The sequence below is a fragment of the Haliotis rubra genome, unplaced genomic scaffold (assembly GCF_003918875.1).
Source record: "Haliotis rubra isolate DU_JTF1 unplaced genomic scaffold, ASM391887v1 Scf478, whole genome shotgun sequence".
Lineage (NCBI taxonomy): Eukaryota > Metazoa > Mollusca > Gastropoda > Lepetellida > Haliotidae > Haliotis > Haliotis rubra.
Window position 1 is genome coordinate 171769 of NW_025767166.1, and position 21450 is coordinate 193218.

The window sequence follows — 21450 nt, forward strand, 5'->3', positions numbered from 1 at the left end:
GGACAAATGCCACCCGGACAAAGCCACCGGGACAAATGCCACCTAGGACAAATGCCACCCAGGACAAAAGCCACCTGGACAAAACCACCTAGGACAAATGCCACCCAGGACAAAAGCCACCTGGACAAATGCCACCTAGGACAAATGCCACCCGGACAAAGCCACCTGGACAAATGCCACCTAGGACAAATGGACGGACAAAGCCACCTGGACAAATGCCACCTAGGACAAATGCCACCCGGACAAAGCCACCTGGACAAATGCCACCTAGGACAAATGCCACCCAGGACAAATGCCACCTGGACAAATGCCACCTAGGACAAATGCCACCTAGGACAAATGCCACCCGGACAAAGCCACCTGGACAAATGCCACCTAGGACAAATGCCACCCAGGACAAAAGCCACCCAATTATTTTACCATTACAGAGAGAACAATTACCACCCTTCTTGACTTTAATGTTGATTGTTGTAAACTTATGTAGACTTTGATGAATAATTTGGTTTCTTAAAAACAAATATTCACTTTGATAAAATAGTTGATTTTGATGTAAAATTTTGATTTAATAGTAATGTTGACTTTTTAAAAATGTTAACGTAAATGGATGTAAAATTTGATTTAAGAAATAGTTTGACCTTGAATTTGGTGAGAAGCCTGTTATAATAGCATTGTTTTGAAAGTAAGGCTAACTAAGCACATGGGGAGAGTTGTGAGCTTGGGTTCACTACTAGTCAGTCTGAATGTTGTATCAAGCACATTCTAACAAATCCTAAATTAATTCAAAAGAATTCTCTCTTTATATCAACTTCATTTTTTAACCTTTTATATGTTTATCATTATTCACATTATAAATATGAACGCCACTACTACCCCGCTGGTTCCATACTGAATCAGATACCCGTAGTGATAACGTAAACATCTGTGAGGAAAGCTATAATTTATATTAAACGACTTTAAATTTACAAAAATAGTTGTCATAACACAAAAGTATTATGTTGCCACATATTTGTCCAAAGTAATGTCCAACGTAATCACGATGGCGTTATTCAAGAATGCGTGGGCTGTAACGACCAGTTTGCAGCAACATGACGACGAGACAATGTTTATGTGATACCTGTCATCTATCATGTCGTTAATGAACACTACGTCATAATATGCACGCACACAAGTCACGAGTGTTACGTAATGCTATAAGTATATTATACATGATACATCGTGACAAGATATATCTATATACACTCACGCATCATGTTCGGGATTCTATATTTAACACTGACATAGCATTATGAATGAAGAAAGGTACTTTTTATTACAACAAACGCTATGGTTTGATGTTGTGCATGTTGAGAGTTAACAGGGAGGTTGGTTAATAATTTATAGAGGCACAAATATATATATACATATAATATATGCTTCATGAGAATAATTTTAATAAGAAAAATGTGTAATAATATAAATAATGATAATAAGAACAACAACGATAACATATAAAGTGAGTGAGTTTGGTTTTACGCCGCTTTTAGCAATATTCCAGCAATATCGCGGCGGGGGTCACATACAATGGGCTTCACACACTATACCCATGTGGAAATCGAACCCAGGTCTTCGGCGCGACGAGCGAACGCTTTAACCACTAGGCTGCCTCACCACCCCGATGACATTAATAACATAACGAAGATGAAGAACGACAAGGACGATAATATCACAGAAAAAGAGAATATTTGAATTATTAACAACGATAATAACAACTGTACGCGTACAACAAACTTTGAATTTGCTCTGTTTTTACAACAGTTCTCTCCTTATTGTGACGCTTGGATAACGTTTAGAATGTATTTGTCAGATCGACAAGTGTCTACTTTCCATTGTCTGTGTGTTTGTAAAGGGCTGTAGAGTAGCCTCGTTGGCAGGGATTCCTTGTGTATGCAGTAACATGGTATGTACACAATCCTTTTATTGGATCAGATATTTGTGTGGAAGAATGTTTTCTTTAGCTAATGAGCAAGTTGTATACATTTGTTTTGACAACAACCACACCTTCCATTAGTACATTGTTATATATGTCAAGTACTCTTTCACGTATGTCAGAATCACTACTTAAAACAAAGGTCCTGTATACATACTGGGATTCCCAGGTGGCTCGATACTAATTGGAAGCGCAAAGATTGATGGTGAAAACAGACCCGATTGTTATTCTTTATTTCAAACAACTAATTTTAAATTTGTAAAGCTGTGTACACTGTCATTATATGTCCATGTGCGCTTTGTTTTGGGTTTTTATTTCAATAACAGTTTTGACATCATCTGATGTTTAAGTAAAGAGTTGGAAAAATGGAATAAACCATGATGTTTCCCTGTAACATATCTTATGTTATTCCACTAAATGTATTTACATAAACAGTGTCCATATTTCCCGAATTGTTTGCATTAACTTTCAAAAAGTTCTTCTACCAGCTACTTTTTCGCAACGTTGTGGGAAGGTTGTAGATTGGTAACGTCATGACACATCGTTGTCTCAGGTTCTAACGTTATTTCACAACGTTACAGCAACGTCACATATATGCGTTGTCAAACGTGAACACTCTTTAATTTGGGCACATATAAACATATAAATAAAGTTTTATTTACACATTTTCAGGTATATTTTTCATATACATTTTCTTTACCATTCCCATATTAAGACTATATAAAGCCGTTGTAGGTTTCCACCACAATAACAGTCAGTGTAGCCTACTTCATATTTAGTTTAAACAATATTTATTCGTGGTTTAAACATATTTATTTCTGATACATTGTTCAGAAACTGGATCGGCAAACAAGCAAAACGCTTATCCTCTCCGACAAATAACATTTTTCCGTTTCATAACGGTATTACCAAAGTACATGATATCATAAACAGGTGGGCAGACAATATATATTCTTGTATTGAATTCATGTACAATGGCATTGACAAACAGGGTTTCCCCTATATCACTGTCTCTCCCCAAACGAATACATATTACAACAGGTTATTTACATCAGAACTTATACATTGTGACATACTGATATTTTCAGGTAAAACGTTTACTTAGTGACATAAACTTATGAACAGATTGGATTATTTTTGCATTGACATGATTTGATAGGTTCTTATTGCCAAATAGTACAGTGTTCAAGTTGTGACATTGACAAAAAAGTAGCTTATATGACGAATATCTTTATAAGTTTAGCATATAAATAGGTAATGATGTGCATCCTCATACTCGTGACCACATGGACACCGTGAATCACTGACAATAAATCTATCAAATTTATGACCATTTAAGTTGCTGCATCCCAATCTAATACGACAATATAGAATTTGATTATTTCTAAGTCCAACATTCTGCACAATTTCGTGTCCATCACTATTGTCACAATGCAATCTGTTTATAAAAATTGAATACGATTCGGAATCCTTTATAGATTCATCGAGATTATTCTATTCGACAATAGCAGACGGCAAGAAAGATTGTTTAAAGCAATACGGCAATTATGAACTTGAATTTTATCAGAGTTTCTGGTTTCATAAAGTGATAAGCGATGGCTCGTACAAGGTATGAGCTCCGATAAATATTCGGGCGTCAAATTTAAATTCATTTTATAAAACAAGTTCATGTTACGATTGTACCGTCTTATGGCTAATGAAGTGAACCCAGTTTCATTATATAGTTTTTGACGATTTGTACCCTTCACAGCATCACAAATAGTTCTCAACGCATCTATAGTCCGTTTGGCTCAAAAGCGGACCGATGAATTGCAATCTAACTCGAAAACTAATAAACATAAAATACTCAATGAAACGCTGATCATAATCAAAACATCATACCCACTCTGTGAGGTTTTTGCAGAATTTTTGTCCTAAAAATAAAAAAGTTGTTTAACAATCTATCATTAAAATATTGTCACAGTTCCTTATTTGTTACGAGGGAGGAGTGCAGAGAAAGCGACAGCTAGCGGACTGTAACTGAAGTTTTTCAAAGATTTCTCCTGTGTTTTGGAACAATTATTCCACCTTTGATCCCAGTAATCAAAGATTGGAAGAATAAAGGAACTATACAAAGTCTTTAGACTTATACGTGTTAATCGATATTTAAGACTACGTAGACAGTTGATCATTGGACTAACTCCATTTACAATTTGTTCAATATGAGAATGCCACGCCACTGGCCATCCTTTCGAAAAGTTAAACCAAGTTGTTTATGATTTTCGATTTCTGCAATGATTTGACCATTCATGGTTAAACTTGGTAGTAAGGTCTTAGTTCGTTTCTTTGTAAACAGGATGGTTTCAGTTTTTGTAGGATTGAATTTAACTTTCCATTTTTCAGCCCAAGAAGAAATTCTCTCAAGATGATTATTTAACATGTCGTAGGCTTCGTTAGTATTGTCTATAATGAGTTCAAGTACTTCAAGTTGACGAAATATTGAGCAGTTCGGACGCGTGGTCTGTGTAGACGATGTCCCCGATGATGTTCTCAAGAAGAGTTCCATGTTCTGACAGGTGGTGAAGATGAGGATCGGTTCACACTCACCGACTGTGTGCAGGAACTGCTGGCCTCCATCAGTCTGGGTCCACTCGACCCACCTGTAGACGCATTGGGCTGTGTTAGCTGGGGTTCCACAGGGGTCAGTTCTTGGACCCTTGTTCTTTATAATTTACATAAATGATATTACAGATGGTATAGATAGTAACATTCGTTTATTTGCTTATGATACTTTATTATACATCATGAATCGGAGATGATGAGGAAAATGATGGGGACATGTTGCATTGGGGGGAAAGTGATGGGGACATGTTGTATGACGGGAAAGTGATTGGCACATGTTATACTTTCCTCGTCATATCACATGTCCCCCGTCACTTCCCCCGCCATATAACAAGTCCTAATCACTTTCCCCGTAATATATCAAAATGTTCCTTGATACATAAAGTCATACAACACACTTGATGTGGATGAGCAACTTCTTTATTATTTACACACGACGTTTCTGGGCTAATACGTCGTGTGTAAATAGTAAAGAAGTTGCACATCTACATCAAGTGTCTTGTATTACCCTACCAACTTCTCAATGCCTATCAAACATCTGATACACAGAGTCGTCCTCACCTATCTTCCCCCGTCACATAAATGTCATGATGTATATTGACCATACAGAGAAACATGCCCTGTTTAAACATCAGACCGGCAGCAACCTATCTTCCCCCGTCACAATATGTCATGATGTATATTGACCATACAGAGAAACATGCCCTGTTTAAACATCAGACCGGCAGCAACCTATCTTCCCCCGTCACAATATGTCATGATGTATATTGACCATACAGAGAAACATGCCCTGTTTAAACATCAGGCCGACAGCAACCTATCTTCAGATGAAAGTCAGGCACCTTCACATGAAAGGAAGGTCAGGCACAGACTATTACGATGACAATAAAACATGGTGTGTTTCTGTACCGGGTCAGCAGTTTACACACGTCAAATTGATCCAGATTAATAACCTTCTGGCCCCTCACAGCCACAGTGGTTGTATTTACCACAGGTACTTCGTCTGTTGGACAGTATAAGAATCTATTCACACCTCAAGCTGATACCAATAGAATGTTCGATCTTGATTTCGGTTGTCGTTTTTGTCAAAAACAGAAACACTGTCGCCTTAGACTGGGATTCAGTGACTTAAAACGTGATAAATAAAATCGTTTCATGTCTGATAATGCTCCTTGTTCCTGGTCACATGTTTATAAGGATGTTTTCCACTACTTCTTCATGTGTCCTAAATATAATTGCATTCGATATGAATAATAATTTTATGAGAAAGGTTTCTCCCTGCGGGATGTGCTAAGTGGTAATAACTCAGTGTCATATCAGACAAATATGGATATTCTACAGTCAGTGCATCAATTCATTATTTCATCAAAACGATTTGATTCATAAACGTGTTGTAGTTTCTACTGTTTTCTTATTTGTACCAACTGGCCATGAAACAAAACTAAGGTAATTTGGTATTATCCAAGATTGTTATCCTTCAGAGATAACCTGTTCGTATTTTCACAACTTGTTATAATTATTATGTACAACATTGTGTATATATGTGAAGGCTTGTTTGCCAATAATTTTCGTTCACGAATAAAATCTGTGCAAATCTGTTACTGAGAATAAATACCTGGGGCACTGACACAAAGTTAAGAACCATCTGATGTTTATGTGATGTATTGAGAAAACATGGATTACAATATGGTGCTTGTCAGCAAACAGCTCTTATCACAAAATGGATATACAAGAATAGTGCCCATGTTTCCCGAACTGTGTGAATATCACGTCTCTCGCGTGCTCGTCTACCAAAAGCCTCACATGTATCCTCAGCGTTTGCAACTACTACGAAGATTGATGATAAACTATCCGATATTCTTCTTCTACAGAATGAAGTGTACATATGTACTGTCATTGAAATTTACACAACATTCCCAGAATTTCATTTGCATGAGAGGCCAGTCACGTATCACAGACAAATGATCATAAGTTTATGAAAAACGTATATTTATATTTATATTTATATTTATATTTATATTTATATTTATATTTATATTTATATTTATATTTATATTTATATTTATATTTATATTTATATTTATATTTATATTTATATTTATATTTATATTTTTGTGTCTGTCCACGAGATTGCCTGTATGCATGTATGTTTGGGTTTGTCTATGTCAATGTGTGTGGACATGCGGAAACGTGTGCGTAAGTACTTGTCTGCATATAACAGCCCGGCTGTTACGTTAAATTTTATCAAATAATCCTAGTTCTATAGACAGCCCCCAAAATATCAAATACGGCGACGCTGTTCGCCAGCAGCAGGAAATTCGTCACCAGACCGGTTGTGTTGCTGCAGTAATGACGACCAACGTGTCGAAATGTCGTGCACATCACAGTGAATATATGTTCTTGTCTGACACTGTGAGTTGTGATCATCAATCAGCTGCAGATCACGATACAGGGAACTTAGCATTTTAAGTATACTCATGGAATGAAAAAAAGGCAACATAAGGAAAAGCTATTTACTAAGGTCTCGTTATGAAAGATTGAACAAACAAGGCACAAAGTAGATTGAACAAACACCTTGCACAGTAAACATAACAAACACGTCACAAAGTAGATTGAACAAACACCTAACAAAGTAAACATAACAAACAGGCCACAAACTAGATTGAACAAACACGTCACAAAGTAGATCGAACAAACACTTCACAAAGTACACTGAACAGACACGTCCCTAAGTAGACTGAACAAACACGTCACAAATTACACTGAACAAACACCTCAAAAATGACACTGAACAAACACGTCACAAAGTAGAAACAAACACGTCACTAAGTAGATCGAACAAACACTTCACAAAGTACACTGAACAAACACGCCACTAAGTAGATCGAACAAACACGTCACAAATTACACTGAACAAACACGTCACTAAGGAGACTGAACAAACACGTCACAAAGTAGAAACAAACACGTCACAAAGTAGATCGAACAAACACTTCACAAAGTACACTGAACAAACACGCCACTAAGTAGATTGAACAAACACCTAAAAAATTACACTGAACAAACACGTCACTAAGTAGACTGAACAAACACGTCACAAAGTAGAAACAAACACGTCACAAAGTAGATCGAACAAACACTTCACAAAGTACACTGAACAAACACGTCACTAAGTAGACTGAACAAACACCTCAAAAATGACACTGAAAAAACACGTCACAAAGTAGATCGAACAAACACTTCACAAATTACACTGAACAAACACGTCACTAAGTAGACTGAACAAACACGTCACAAAGTGGAAACAAACACGTCACAAAGTAGATTGAACAAACACTTCACAAAGTACACTGAACAAACACGTCACAAAGTAGACTGAACAAACACGTCACAAAGTGGAAACAAACACGTCACAAAGTACACTGAAAAAACACGTCACAAAGTAGATTGAACAAACACGTCACAAAGTACACTGAACAAACACGTCACAAAGTAGACTGAACATACACGTCACACAGTAGATTGAACAAACACGTCACAAAGTAGAAACAAACACGTCACAAAGTAGATTGAACAAACACGTCACAATGTTTTAAAAGGATATTAAGCACAGGGGCTTTTGTGAAATGATTCTTGACTTTAAAATAGGTGATTCCATGTATAAATATTTACCTTGCCGTGTTTTGACTACAACACATTATATTGGTGCAGTGAGCAGACCCGCCCCAGGCGTCATTTGTGTAGGGTGTAACTGTTTTATATTATTGATATAAAGGCAGACACATGTTGATGCCTGTAGCTGTTCCTAATTGCCACCATTTCCGGTGTTTTGTCTACATTTCCGGGTATTATTGTTTGTTGTTGTTGATTTGTATTTTTCGGTTTTAAGTGAAGATGGTTTGGTTTTGTTGGGATTTTGTGTGTTTGTTTTTTCCAGATTTTGATGAGACATTGCAGTTATACTGACAAATGTATACAAATTCTTTACTTCTTCGGCATTTGGCGATTTGAAAAGAAATCCTGCAAATATTTTAAGATTTCAAAGCGATTCCACATGTACAGTTTGCTATTGTCTTGGGGGATTAAGAATAATTTACCAGCCTCGATGGTCTGACTTAGTTTCATGCGTCTCCCACGACGGAACAAATCACTATTTGTTTGTTTGTTTTTGTGTACTGTTGTTTTTTCGTTTGTTATACAGGCCATTGACTGTTACTTGTGACTTTCATCCTGTATCATTTATTATATATGTCCACTGACATGTTCAGCACTACCTTATACAACGTATACTAACAAGCCGTGTCAGCTCATTACCTGGAGAGATATTTACATAAGCAAGTTTACCGTTTCACCGATCCTGATTTCTTTGGAAATATAAATATGTTTAAACCTTTCATTATATCAGTTGTACATTTCTGGCCTACTTTTATCATAAGTGCCTTAAAATACCGTTATGCCTTAAAATACCGTTATGCCTTAAAATACCGTTATGCCTTAAAATACCGTTATGCCTTAAAATACTGTTATGCCTTAAAATACCGTTATGACTTAAAATACCGTTATGACTTAAAATACCGTTATGACTTAAAAACCGTTATGACTTAAATACCGTTATGCCTAAAAATACTGTTATGACTTAAAAATTATGTTTTTGTTGATGTTTATGTTTCTTGTTATGAATGATGGTTGATAGACTAGGGTGTATCATGGATGTATTTTCCCTGTATCTGGGATGTATTTTCCCTGTATCTGGGATGTATTTTCTGGGATGTATTTTCCCTTTATCTGGGATGTATTTTCCCTGTATCTGGGATGTATTTTCCCTGTATCTGGGATGTATTTTCCCTGTATCTGGGGATGGGGTAGGTAAGTCAACCACAATACATGTTTTTAACAGATCTTACAAATTCAGTTCGGAAAAGCTTAAACGTCTGTACAAAGTGTAGAATATACCTTGAAACCGTTGCTACGTCCTCATAAAAATGTAATAACGCCAGTCAAGTGGGTTTGATGTTTTGAGACATGGCGACATGGTACGATATGATGTATGACGGAAGTATGTCGAACTGTACCCATTAATTGTAAGGGATCTGTGATATGAAAAACGAAGGAAAACTTTTCTGACAGTTTGACTTTTGGTCGGAAATCTGTTTCCTGTGACACGAGCGTCAAAGATTAATATTTTATTTTGATTATTATGCAGATTTTATTGTCATGTCAGTGTCATATATGATTAATGTCCCACACGCAGAAACACAAGTTTGTCACCGACTCTCTGGAACAGCTCAAGTCAGCGTGTCGGGGCATGCGCAGAACCAACTTGATTTACCCACCTATGCAGAATCGGCCAGTCGTCACGTGACTACTGACCAATTATAACGGATGTGCGACGTCGGCTCGAGACACTAGCACCCCAAGACCGCGTGAGTTGAGTGACGAGTGACTCACGGACAAACATGATCCCAGCTAACGGCCTGCCCACCTTCTTGGCTATTTTGGTATTAACAGGTGAGAAGGTTTTTAATCGTTTCGCATGCTATTTAAATAGAGACACATTTCATTCACTTCACATACTAGTCCGACAGTGGGGTCTGCAGCTATGTTGGTCTTTCTGATCCTCTGTTCCTTGGGTAAGTACCGGACCTAATGCTGTATCAGAGGATCAAAAAGTGGCGTCTCTGTGTTAACACTTTAGAAATACATTTCATGTTTTTTATGATGTTAAAACATTATGCACAGACTATTTAGAACTTTGGATGAAGACAGGTGTCTCTGAATTGCTTACCCACTTGAAAGGCAGGATCAGGGTACAAAGAATTACCTCTTTTAATGTAACGAGTGTGTAGCGGATGCATTCGGACATGCTTATACTTTCCGTGAAGACCTGGTGTCATTGAATCAGTCCAGTCCTTTTCACGGCTTTTTTATTATTTTTTTTTTTTTGCGTCAAATCAAATCTCATTTTGCATATAATCGGGACTGTTTCTCTTCTGCCATTGTCGCACAGGTGCCCGTTAGACTGTGAAGTAGGAGGGATGAGGGAGGGAAGGTGGCATTATCACGTCAGGCAGGTTTAGTTACTTGATGTGTGTGGTGGAAGAATGGCAAAAAACGCTTTCCGCCTTGTGAGACGGTCGGTCGCTCCGGAGTGTGTCCTTCTTCGAGTTTCCACATTGGTGCAACTTATTGGCCCCATTTAGGAATAATGCTCATCATTGTTGTCTCCTCTACTGGGACGTCTTTGTCCTAACTTGGATGGCAAATGTTCATATTGATAGTCGGGCTCTGAATCAGTAGCTAATAATCAGAATCATGTTTCACGCAGTTATTAACTGCAGCCATAGTAACAGTACGCCATTTTAATACCGTTACCGTGAGCGGTTTTATTCATTATAGCATTTGTTTAGTTAATGTTGAAAATCCTGTTAAAATCTGACTGTTCATCTCATTTTTGTAATTTGATTTACTGTGTTATTTTGTCATATGTATGTAGTTAAAAATATGTGTTGTTTCTGTATTTCCTGAATATATCATGCAATGTTAACAACAATAGCTATTTTATATTCAGGAAATAAATGTTCGTGAAAACATATCTAACTTCCAGAAAAAACATGCTGTGATTATTGTCCTAATATAAACGCCTCGTATATTCAAATGTCTGTCTTGTAAACATGCCTTCCACAAGACATATGCTAATGGCCTCTTTTGTTAAGACAGCTTTATTGGACATTTTTGGAAGTTTGTGAGCGTCAGTAACAACGCGACTCAAAATAAAATGACATAGTGATGGTAATAATTTATATACCTGAGTTCCAAACAGTTTGCTCACTCTTTAGATAAGGAACCCGTGATGGTCCGGGTTAGAATTGATCTTCAGTAACCCATGTTTGTCGTAAGAGGCGACTAACGGGATCGGGAGGTCAGGCTCGCTGGCTTCGTTGACACGTCATCGGTTCCCAATTGCGTAGGTCGATGCTCATGCTGTTGATCACTGGATTGTTTGGTCCAGACTCGATTATTTACAGACAGCCGTCATGTAGCTGGAATATTGCTGAGTGCGGCGTAGAACTCAACTCACTCACTCACTCACACTTAGATAAGGGATCGCTCCATATCGGCCTGTGAGGTTACATGACAGTATCATCCTATCGAGTATCATCTTCTTGCTGGTTGAACACAGGTTTCCTTTGGTTACATTTTAACACGGAGTTCCTGATTTGTTTCTGTCTGTAGGACTGTTGTGTTATATTTTTCTGTATCAGTATCTCTAACATGCACAGTAACAAATTTGATTTCATGTTTCCAGGTACTGTCACTGCCATACCAATCACGCAAGATGAAACAACGCCCTTGACCCCTGCCTTGACAAGGGGAGGTAACCCTGCGGCCAACATCCTGTCATCCATCCGTTCCGCCCTGGGTGTTGGTAATGATGCGACCACTCTAGCAGGTAGATACAGAATATTACACAACCACAGCAATCATAACCATGACTAAACTCTCCGTACGAAGATCTGGGTTAGAATTGGCTCTTCAGTTACCCATGTTTGTCGTAAGAGGCGACCATCGGGATCGGGTGGCCAGGCTTGCTGACTTGGTTTACACATGTGATCGTATCCCAGTTGCGTAAATCGATGCTCATGGTGTTGAGCACCGAATTGTCTGGTCCACACTCGATTACGCCGCCATATTGCTGGAATATTGCTGAGTGCAACGATAAACAACAACCCGTACGATCCGGGGAGCGCTGCAGCTGTCTGTGCTGTTTGTCAATAATACCCCAAAGCCATGCAGAAAGACACATGCATCTTCTCCGAAAAGCAATGTGTCACATCGGACTCTACTCCACCATCAAAATGACAGCTGTAATAGAGCTGAGATATTCTTCAAAGCAGACTTAAACCGAACTGACGCAGTCACTATGCCCACACCGAGCAGCCTGGCTGTGGCAAACCGGAAATAATGTTTAAAGCGGAGCTGAACTCTACTCACGTGCAGAGCGTTGGGCTAGTTTCTGTGCAACATAATCAGAGCCACTCTCTTGTTGGGCCCTGGTGACAAACACGAAATATAAGCGTCAGTTTTAGGTATAAAATTTCCATAAAATGTTCATTATACACCAGGAGCCACTGTTATAGGTGAGTCAATGGTTATTAAAAATAATTCTCTTCACAACCCAGCAGAAAATGGGTACCTGGTGGGATAAGTCATGTGACTATAACCTTCTTGCGCCTCACATACAGCTTGGGGTATCCGGGGTAATAACAAACTGTCTGGGCTATGAGCATGCTGTCGGTGTGGATTTAGCGCAATATAAACGGACTGATTATTAATTATGCAAAAATAAGATTTCACTTCGACCCTAAAATCATTTGATCCACTTCAAGAACGATCAGTAGATCGATTTGATCAGTAGAACCCTCATTCTTTTGATTCCAAACAAAATAATCAGAAGGTTCTTGTGAAACTGGCACGTGTGTATAACACAGTTACCAATCCGAAATCACCAGAGCTATCAAGTCAAGATTAGAACTGTTTCGTACATACTGTTAGTAGACTTTGGTTTGTCGTATAAATTTGAGCCTCAGTCATGTGTCCCTTAGGAAGTTACTGTACGGCGTATGTCTCCTACTTTAGGTGGACAATGCAGAAACTAGGGTGAGTGAGTGAATATAGTTTTACGCTACGTTCCAGCATTATAACAGATTGTAATATCGGTAATGCGAAAAATGAAATACTAGTATAATATTGCATTCTCGTCTTCTCGAGATTTTGAGGTGCGATTGCACGACTCTACTTCATGTCCAAATATTGCATTCTCACGTTTGGACTTTGATAAAAAGTGCTATGCACACCCCGAAAAAACGAGACCGCGAGATGTGGCCAATCGCAATTTCGCATGTTTTTTGTTTGGCGTTTAAATACCCGGGATCACGAGAATGTCCTGAAAGTATTCAGTAGGAAGGTATAGTATTCAATAGGGAGGTTAAGTATTCAATAGGGAGGTTAAGTATTCAATAGGGAGGTACAGTATTCAATACGAAGGTACAGTATTCAATAGGGAGGTTAAGTATTCAATAGGGAGGTATAGTTAAATAGGGAGGTATAGTTTTCAAAAGGGAGGTACAGTTAAATAGGGAGGTACAGTATTCAATAGGGAGGTATAGTATTCAATAGGAAGGTACAGTATTCAATAGGGAGGTACAGTATTCAATAGGAAGGTACAGTATTCAATACGCACGATACTCAGTGGCTGTGTGTTAGTCGGCTGTCCCCAAGCTATCCCTCGCACACCATTCTGCAACACAAAACACAGAATTACGACATGCGAGAGCTTCCTACATCACCGGCATGGGGTCAACATGAGGTTGACATAAGTCACCAGCAGCCAGGATCACCTCACACATTCATCACTGTAGAAGCCCAGTTAGACATCCTGTTGACATATGGGTAGACATAAACCTACCTGTTGGTCCGTGGCTACATGAGATGAATAGGGGACACCTTCATGCTAGGGATCTTCAAAGCTTGGCCATATTTCTTGGTTTGTGTTGTGAAACATTAATTGTAAATAATACTGTCGGGGAATACTGTATCAGACTGGTTACGTCAGAAACCCCCAACCTTGTGATTTGTGTAACTACATGATAACACAACAGAAAGGGTTTTTCATGGATTATAAATTTGATATGTCATGTAATGTCCGCCTTATGTGGAGTCGGCTAACAGCCACGCCTATTTCATGAAAACTTGGGACCCCTGTTGGCTGTATGTTAGGATTAATATTATGTACTTATTAACTATATATTATGTAAAACAGGTATATATCATTTCTTTGAGTGGCATTTAAAAGCTGGCATGATGAACACGGACGAATTTTCTTGCTTAAAAAATGTGTCTATCCATTAAAAAACGTTCATGATCAGGTATATATCAGGTATACATTGGGTATATATCACGTATATACAGGCACATAACAGGCTAATATGAGTTAAATCATCAAGTTTCAGGTATATATGTTTCAAGTATATTACAGGTACGTAAAAGGTATATAGGAGAAATCATCAAGTTTCAGGTATATATGTTTCAGGTATATATGAGGTACGTAACAGGTATATTGGAGAATTCATTCAGTGTCAGGTACTTATGGTAAATCATTTAGTTTCAAAGGCAACCGCTCACGAAGAATGTTCGATGACAAATCTAATATACACAGAACTTCCGTGTCTACAAGACGTACAGAATCAAAGGAATGATTTTGTTCCCGAAACTTAATGGAAGGGCTGTCTCAAAATTTCTTTGTTGATGCTAAAACTGAACTAGTTCTAGTGAACTAGTTCAGTTTTAGCAGCAACAAGACGTACAGAATCAAAGGAATGATTTTGTTCCCGAAACTTAATGGAAGGGCTGTCTCCTTTGATTCTGTACGTCTTGAAGACACGGAAGTTCTGTGTTCAAAACTCCATTGAAGATTAAATCACATTTACATGAGTCACAAAGGGATCTACCACATCTAGACGGACGGACTCTGTCTACCGCCAGACAGACACTCGACGGCCACTGACACAAGGCATACATTTATCACAAGTTACAGTATCTCTGTGTGACAATTCCATCCCTCGTTCCCATCAGGGGACTTACGCGGTTTAAGCGCTATGGGAGTTACATATTAGGATGCTGTGGGGGCCTAAAGGAATTGTATTTGGAAGCAAAACGCCTAAAACAAACGTGTTTGTAATAGAATAGGAATTGTCTGACACAAATGCATGAACTAGTTCACACGCACGCACATAGATACATCCAAATAGGTATAGTGTATTTCGTTATATAATGTTAAGTACGCCACTTGTAGCAATATTTCAGTAATATCACGGCCGGGAACACACATTGTACCCAGCATGACTATGTGTCGTCATAAACAACGGCGTTGAACGGTGCTCAACACATCAACCATTGGTAATTCTAATTTCAGAGAGTCGTAATCGATGACTGGCAGATCAAAGAAATCAAATTTCGACATTTGACATCCTTTAAAACACCAGTCATCAAATTCTGGTGTCCCCCACCGTGTATTGCTGGATTTTTGCTCAAAGTGGCGTAAAACTAAACTCACTCACTCACTCATCAAATCTGTTCTTTCTGTTTCAGAAAAAGTTGCAGATATCGCCGACGACCTGACGGAAGCGGATGTCGATGATCTTCTAGATGACGGCGACGAACCTGCTGACGAACCAGATGATGACATGCACGACGACCTTACCGATATGGACATTGATGATCTGTTTGATGAAGACGATTATGATGAAGATAGGCAAGGCGATGGTAGATCGATACTCATGACTGATGATGGCAGAGAAAAGACATCTGCACATGACGACATTTGGGATGATCTGACTGATGCCGATGTTGATGACCTGCTGGATGATGACAGCCATGACGACTACCACGACGATCACAGCGATGAAGAGGAACACTCCGATGACATGGGGGAAGATCTGACTGAAATAGATGTTGATGACTTGTACGATGATGAAGATGAGGACGATGAAGATGATGAGGACGAGGAGGACAGCGTCTATAACAGGATGAAGGAAGTCCGTGACAACATCAGAGAAAGGCTAGCAGATGCTAGCAGCAATGGAGGTGGCGATGACAGATCCGATGTGGAGACCAATAAGGGGTCTTCATCTGACAAAGATCTTGATGATTTCCTTGGGGATATCGACAGATTGTTGCTCGATATGGAGAGCAGCGATGACGAGGGGGATGATCAACTTGATGAAGACTTTGACAAGTTCATGAAGGATTTCAAATCTCTTGCTGCCAACGGCAGCATCAGAAAAACTATCGACATATCCGATGACGACATTGATGAATTGTTTGATGAGGTTGATGATGACATGGAGGAAGGTGGTGAAAAAGCTACTCTTAAGGAGAGGGTGGCTTATATGAAGGAAAGACTAGCACAGATGAAATCCCTTAATGGTGATGATAGTGATACTAAAGAAGGTTCTAGTCTGCAGGAAAACTGGCTTGATATGAAAGAAACAATAGCAGAAATGAATGAAGGCAAGGCAATGATGATGATGATGATGATGATGATGATGATGATGATGATGAAAACAATAATCTCAACGAACGGATCGAAGACATGAAAGAAAGAATTGAAGAAATGAATTCAGGCAATGATGATGATGATGATTGATGATGAAAAATCTAATCTCAATGAACGAATGGAAGATATAAGAGAAAGATTAGAAGGCATGAATTCAGGCAATGATGATGATGATGATGATGATGATGAAAATCTAATCTCAATGAACGAATGGAAGATATAAGAGAAAGAATAGAAGACATGAATTCAAGCAATGATGATGATGATGATGATGATGATGATGAAATCTCATCTCAGCGAACGAATTGAAGATATAAGAGAAAGAATAGAAAACATGAATTCAGGCAGATGATGATGATGATGATGATGATGATGATGAATCTAATCTCAGCGAACGAATTGAAGATATAAGAGAAAGAATAGAAGACATGAAAGCTGCTGATGCTGGTGAAACATTCAGTCTAAACAACAGGATGGAAGAAATGAAAGAAAGGATAGAAGAAATGAATGCCAGCGATGACGATGATGACGACAACGATGACGATGATGATGATGAAGCGTCCGATGCACAGAGCACTATCAGTAACAGAATGAAGTCGATCAAGGAAAAGTTAGAAAATCTCAGAAACAAAAGCGATGACGACGCCGACGTTGATGGCATTCAGACGCCACAACTGACGCGTCTCGAGCTGCTAAGTCAGAAGGTACGGGAATCCCAAGAACGGTTAGGTGACCTCAAAGAGACATTCCACGACCTCACTGCAGCTAATGGCGACAAACATGAGGATGAAGATGACGACAAGGACTACGATTCCCTCGGCAGTCGTGACTACGATACCGATGAAGATGATGAGGCCTATGGCGGTGACGACAGTATCCGACTGAGGCTGATGCACCGTTTACAGTCCCAACGCCGCACACTGAACAGCGACGTTGATGATGATGGCAACGAAACGTCGCCAGCGATGACACTGTACGACGACGACGAGAACGACGATAAAGGTACACCATCACTGATTTCATGAATCAAGCAAATATCTTTCATAATTCGTTACGGGAGAGTGAAGAGTCTATTCCTCTAAGTCTCCACAATTCGCTTGCAGAGTTGTACCCCTTGGGGCGTCATAATCTTGTGAGTGAGTGAGTTTAGTTTTACGCCGCTTTTAGCAATTTTCAAGCAATATCACGGCGGGGGATATCAGAAATGGGCTTCACACATTGTATCTATGTGGGGAATCGAACCCAGGACTTCGACGTGACGAGCGAACGCTTTACCGCACCGCCCCTTAATCTTATCGAACGACGGTTCGAATCCATGATTCGCCCTGATTCTTGGTTTGTCGACTAGACTAGGATTTAATAGAACTAAACTTCAACTTATCTTACTATTTTGAACGTCGGGTAAACTGAGACGCATTGGACATGATTCTAGACAGTTCACATGACGTGTTCAGGGGACAGGGAGTACATCCACTACACTCTCATCAATCATGCTTAGGTCACCGTGACCCGCTTGTCAACCACGCACATTGTTGATTGCACGAACAGAATGTGTGCCTTCACGATATGTCTAATCACGTAAGGAAACATAACTCGTCATATTTCTATTGATTTGACAAATTACTCAAGGTTATATCTGTTGTTATCACATAGTGTAGAAGATTACAGGCATATGTATGACGTTGAATCAACGAGACAGTAACGATCTGTTTATATAACGAACAAGCGTGTAACTACTATACTACTTCGACTGCTATTGCGAACTTGTTTATGGTCTGACTGCTGTATGTTTGAAGTCGAAATACAGACTACGGTTGTAACGAACTCAGAAGTCCACTGGTTTCAATTCGTTATAACCGTAGTTTACTTTATATCTGCTATATCATTTAGGGGCACGATGTACCCGGGTCATGTTGACCTTTACTCGTCAGTATATCAATAATGATACGTATTTGTAACCTTAGAGATGCACCAGTGTATCCTCTTATTTTTAACTTTCAGACATAATCATTGAACATAGATTCATTTATAGCAGCTTTGTGATTGGGAAATATGTTGTGGAAATATTTGACGCCAGCAATATATGACGTCAGATACATTTGTGACATCGTTATATGTGACATGTGAACATGACTGCAGCAATACTTGACGCCAGATATATATGACACAGCGGCAAAATGTGACGGCAGATATACCCGTGACTGCAGCAATATGTGACTTTAGACATATATGTGACACTAACAATATGTGATGCCAGCAAAATGTGACGTCAGATATTTTTATGTGACGCCGGTAATATTTGATCGCAGATATGTATGTGTGACACCAGCAATATGTGAAGTCAGATATATATATATATACACCGGTAATATTTGATCGCAGATATATATGTGTGACACCAGCAATATGTGACGTCAGGTATATTTATGTGACACCGGTAATATTTGATCGCAGATATAAATGTGTGACACCAGCAATATGTGACGTCAGGTACATTTATGTGACACCGGTAATATTTGATCGCAGATATAAATGTGTGACATCAGCAATATGTGACGTCAGATATATTTATGTGACACCGGCAATCTGACTTCTCCTTTCAGACACATGTCCAGTGTTCCCGGTAAAGATAAAAAAGAACGTGATCACTGTCTCCACTGGAAATGGATGTGAAATGTAAGTATTTCTTCAGAGCTCTTCCAATACGTCAGTACTGTTGTAGCAGGTGCATTAAAAGTACTCAACGTAAATTGCAAGCACAAAACGAATTTTAAACGAATTAGGGCCTTATAGAAAATCATCAGCGAAAATATGTAGTTAAGTCTACTAGTCCAAGTTTGTATGTTTCATTATCGACTAAGGTGATTAAATCCGTGAACACCTGGTGTCAGCTATAGTTAATGTTTTGTTGGTCTTCGTAGTTACCTGGTCGCTGGTCTTGTTATCATTCGGTCAGGGTGGCTTCCCCCGTGTTTGGTGTTGTCATTCCCTGTGTAACACCATTCCAGACACATATCATACAGATGACCATCCCGTGATTGATATTTGGAGCAAGTTGAAATACTATGACATACAACACTATGTCTGACCATACTGTACATTAACGGCCGTATAGGTCGTTGAGGAAATGTCCCAACGGTGAAACCCTCCTGGGAGAAAGTACCTGAGGAACTTGCGTGTTATCACGGCCATTTATCACTCATCCGTTTGATAACCATATAGCTGCACTAAGCATTGTGTAATACCACAGAATGTGCGCGTGTACTGCTGAGACATTTGCTGAAACATATCGAAAACTCTGGGCTCATTAATTGTCATTGTGTGAGAGACAATAGCTCACTGTGAGGAGCCCATGCACACTCGATGACCTCACCAACCCTGTTCCCACGCTGACGTCACTGTTCCACCGGTTCATCTTGTAACAACATTTCTCAAATTAATTCAAAGGGTTTTATGACGTCTTTGTAAACGTTTTTGTGCTGTCTTCTGAAGTTAGGCGGCTGTGAGTTAAAATGTTAGATTCATAAGTGTCAACTTTAAATGTTTGAAGGTGTATTTTTCAACATTTTTCTACTCAGTCAGTTTGTGGTATGGATTGAGTCAATGCATATTTACCCACGACAGTGCATGTTGTATTTAAACGCTTGACGTAGTCTCTGTTTAACAAGTTTTAAAAGCCAAGTAATAAATTCTAAACGAACTTCTGTGTGATACAAGCTTTATACTCTATATTTCTGACGGGTTCGTTATGTATGATATATACTGACCACCTGTATATGATGTAGTATATAGATGTTATATATACATGTTATATATTCATGTTATTTTCATCCCCAGCGTCATCAAGTTGTCAGGTCATAGCACGGGAAACGTCATAGTCCGGAAGCGGAACTGAAGATCACGTGACATGGGGAGTACAATCAGAACATTCTGCTTCCGGAAACGGGCGAATGGTTACGGCTGCCGATGACTGGAATGGTCATGGGAGGGTAACGTTGGGTGGAGGCGCACGGCTTTGACAGTGTAACCACGAAAGTCACCTGACAAGCAATTTCCAACAATAAATATCCGACATTCATTTTCTCTGCGGAAGACAAAGTCGAACAGAGGGCCGCCATGACAGGTCAGGGTTATTGCGGTGTATATAGTGTTAGTGTGTGGCTGAAGCTTGGTGGTGGTCATCAAGATTTGTAAACCTGGATATAATCATAACGCGAGTATGTATACATCTTATTTTCCAGAATAAATATTTTTACAAGATGGTCATATTGAATCGTTTGTTTTATCAATGAGCTGAGTGATCACGACGTTTGACCGAGTGGTCGGGTAGACAGACTGGGTGACGTCATCCACCCTGATGGCGAGGCCTTCCCAACAGACACGTTCGTTATTGTGGAGGTTGCTGCGTTGGTAACCATTGTATCAACATTTTAACATATGTAACACCATCATTTCGATTTTTGACAATATGTGGAAATCTGACGTTGTTTCAACGTTAGAAAGTAATCCGACATTAACGTTTCATAACATAAAAGTTCCGCCGGTTATTCCAACATTGAACGACTAAATGCTGGTGCTTGAAACAGATATGCACTGTGTGAGCGCACGTTTGAGCGGAAACTAGATGAAACTACGGAGTGGGTTTGGGAGGTCATTTGGACGAATTCTCTTCTATTCCTCTAAGGCTCCACAATTCGCTTGCAGCGTTGTACCCCAAGGGGTGTCGTAATCAAATGAGTTTAGTTTTACGTCGCTATTCCAGAAATAT

At 39.1% G+C, this 21450-nt stretch overlaps 2 protein-coding genes across 3 annotated transcripts; both read left to right on the forward strand.

Moving 5' to 3' along the window:
• Window positions 1-9939: 9939 nt before the first annotated feature.
• LOC124290929 (coiled-coil domain-containing protein 1-like) lies at window positions 9940-16741 on the forward strand. Of its 2 annotated transcripts, none has more exons than XM_046727774.1 (3): window positions 9940-10075; window positions 11874-12017; window positions 15716-16741. In XM_046727774.1, the coding sequence occupies exons 1-3, from the start codon at window positions 10024-10026 to the stop codon at window positions 16720-16722; spliced, it is 1203 nt and encodes a 400-aa protein (XP_046583730.1). In that variant the 5' UTR covers window positions 9940-10023; the 3' UTR covers window positions 16723-16741. The 2 variants fall into 2 exon arrangements, with proteins under 2 accessions (XP_046583730.1, XP_046583731.1); XM_046727775.1 differs by lacking the exon at window positions 9940-10075 and adding an exon at window positions 10152-10197.
• A 230-nt stretch (window positions 16742-16971) lies between these two features.
• LOC124290930 (transcription initiation factor TFIID subunit 11-like) lies at window positions 16972-20943 on the forward strand. Its single transcript, XM_046727777.1, has 3 exons — window positions 16972-17684; window positions 19286-19358; window positions 20520-20943. The coding sequence occupies exons 1-3, from the start codon at window positions 17111-17113 to the stop codon at window positions 20575-20577; spliced, it is 705 nt and encodes a 234-aa protein (XP_046583733.1). The 5' UTR covers window positions 16972-17110; the 3' UTR covers window positions 20578-20943.
• The last annotated feature ends 507 nt before the right edge of the window (window positions 20944-21450 follow it).

Coding starts and splice junctions, on each gene's coding strand:
- LOC124290930 (XM_046727777.1), top strand. CDS start 17,111: ATGAAAGCTGCTGATGCTGGTGAAACATTCAGTCTAAACAACAGGATG. Junction 17,685..19,285: donor CGACGAGAACGACGATAAAG/GTACACCATCAC, acceptor TTCTCCTTTCAG/ACACATGTCCAGTGTTCCCG. Junction 19,359..20,519: donor ACTGGAAATGGATGTGAAAT/GTAAGTATTTCT, acceptor TTTCATCCCCAG/CGTCATCAAGTTGTCAGGTC.
- LOC124290929 (XM_046727774.1), top strand. CDS start 10,024: ATGATCCCAGCTAACGGCCTGCCCACCTTCTTGGCTATTTTGGTATTA. Junction 10,076..11,873: donor GGCTATTTTGGTATTAACAG/GTGAGAAGGTTT, acceptor TCATGTTTCCAG/GTACTGTCACTGCCATACCA. Junction 12,018..15,715: donor TGATGCGACCACTCTAGCAG/GTAGATACAGAA, acceptor TTTCTGTTTCAG/AAAAAGTTGCAGATATCGCC.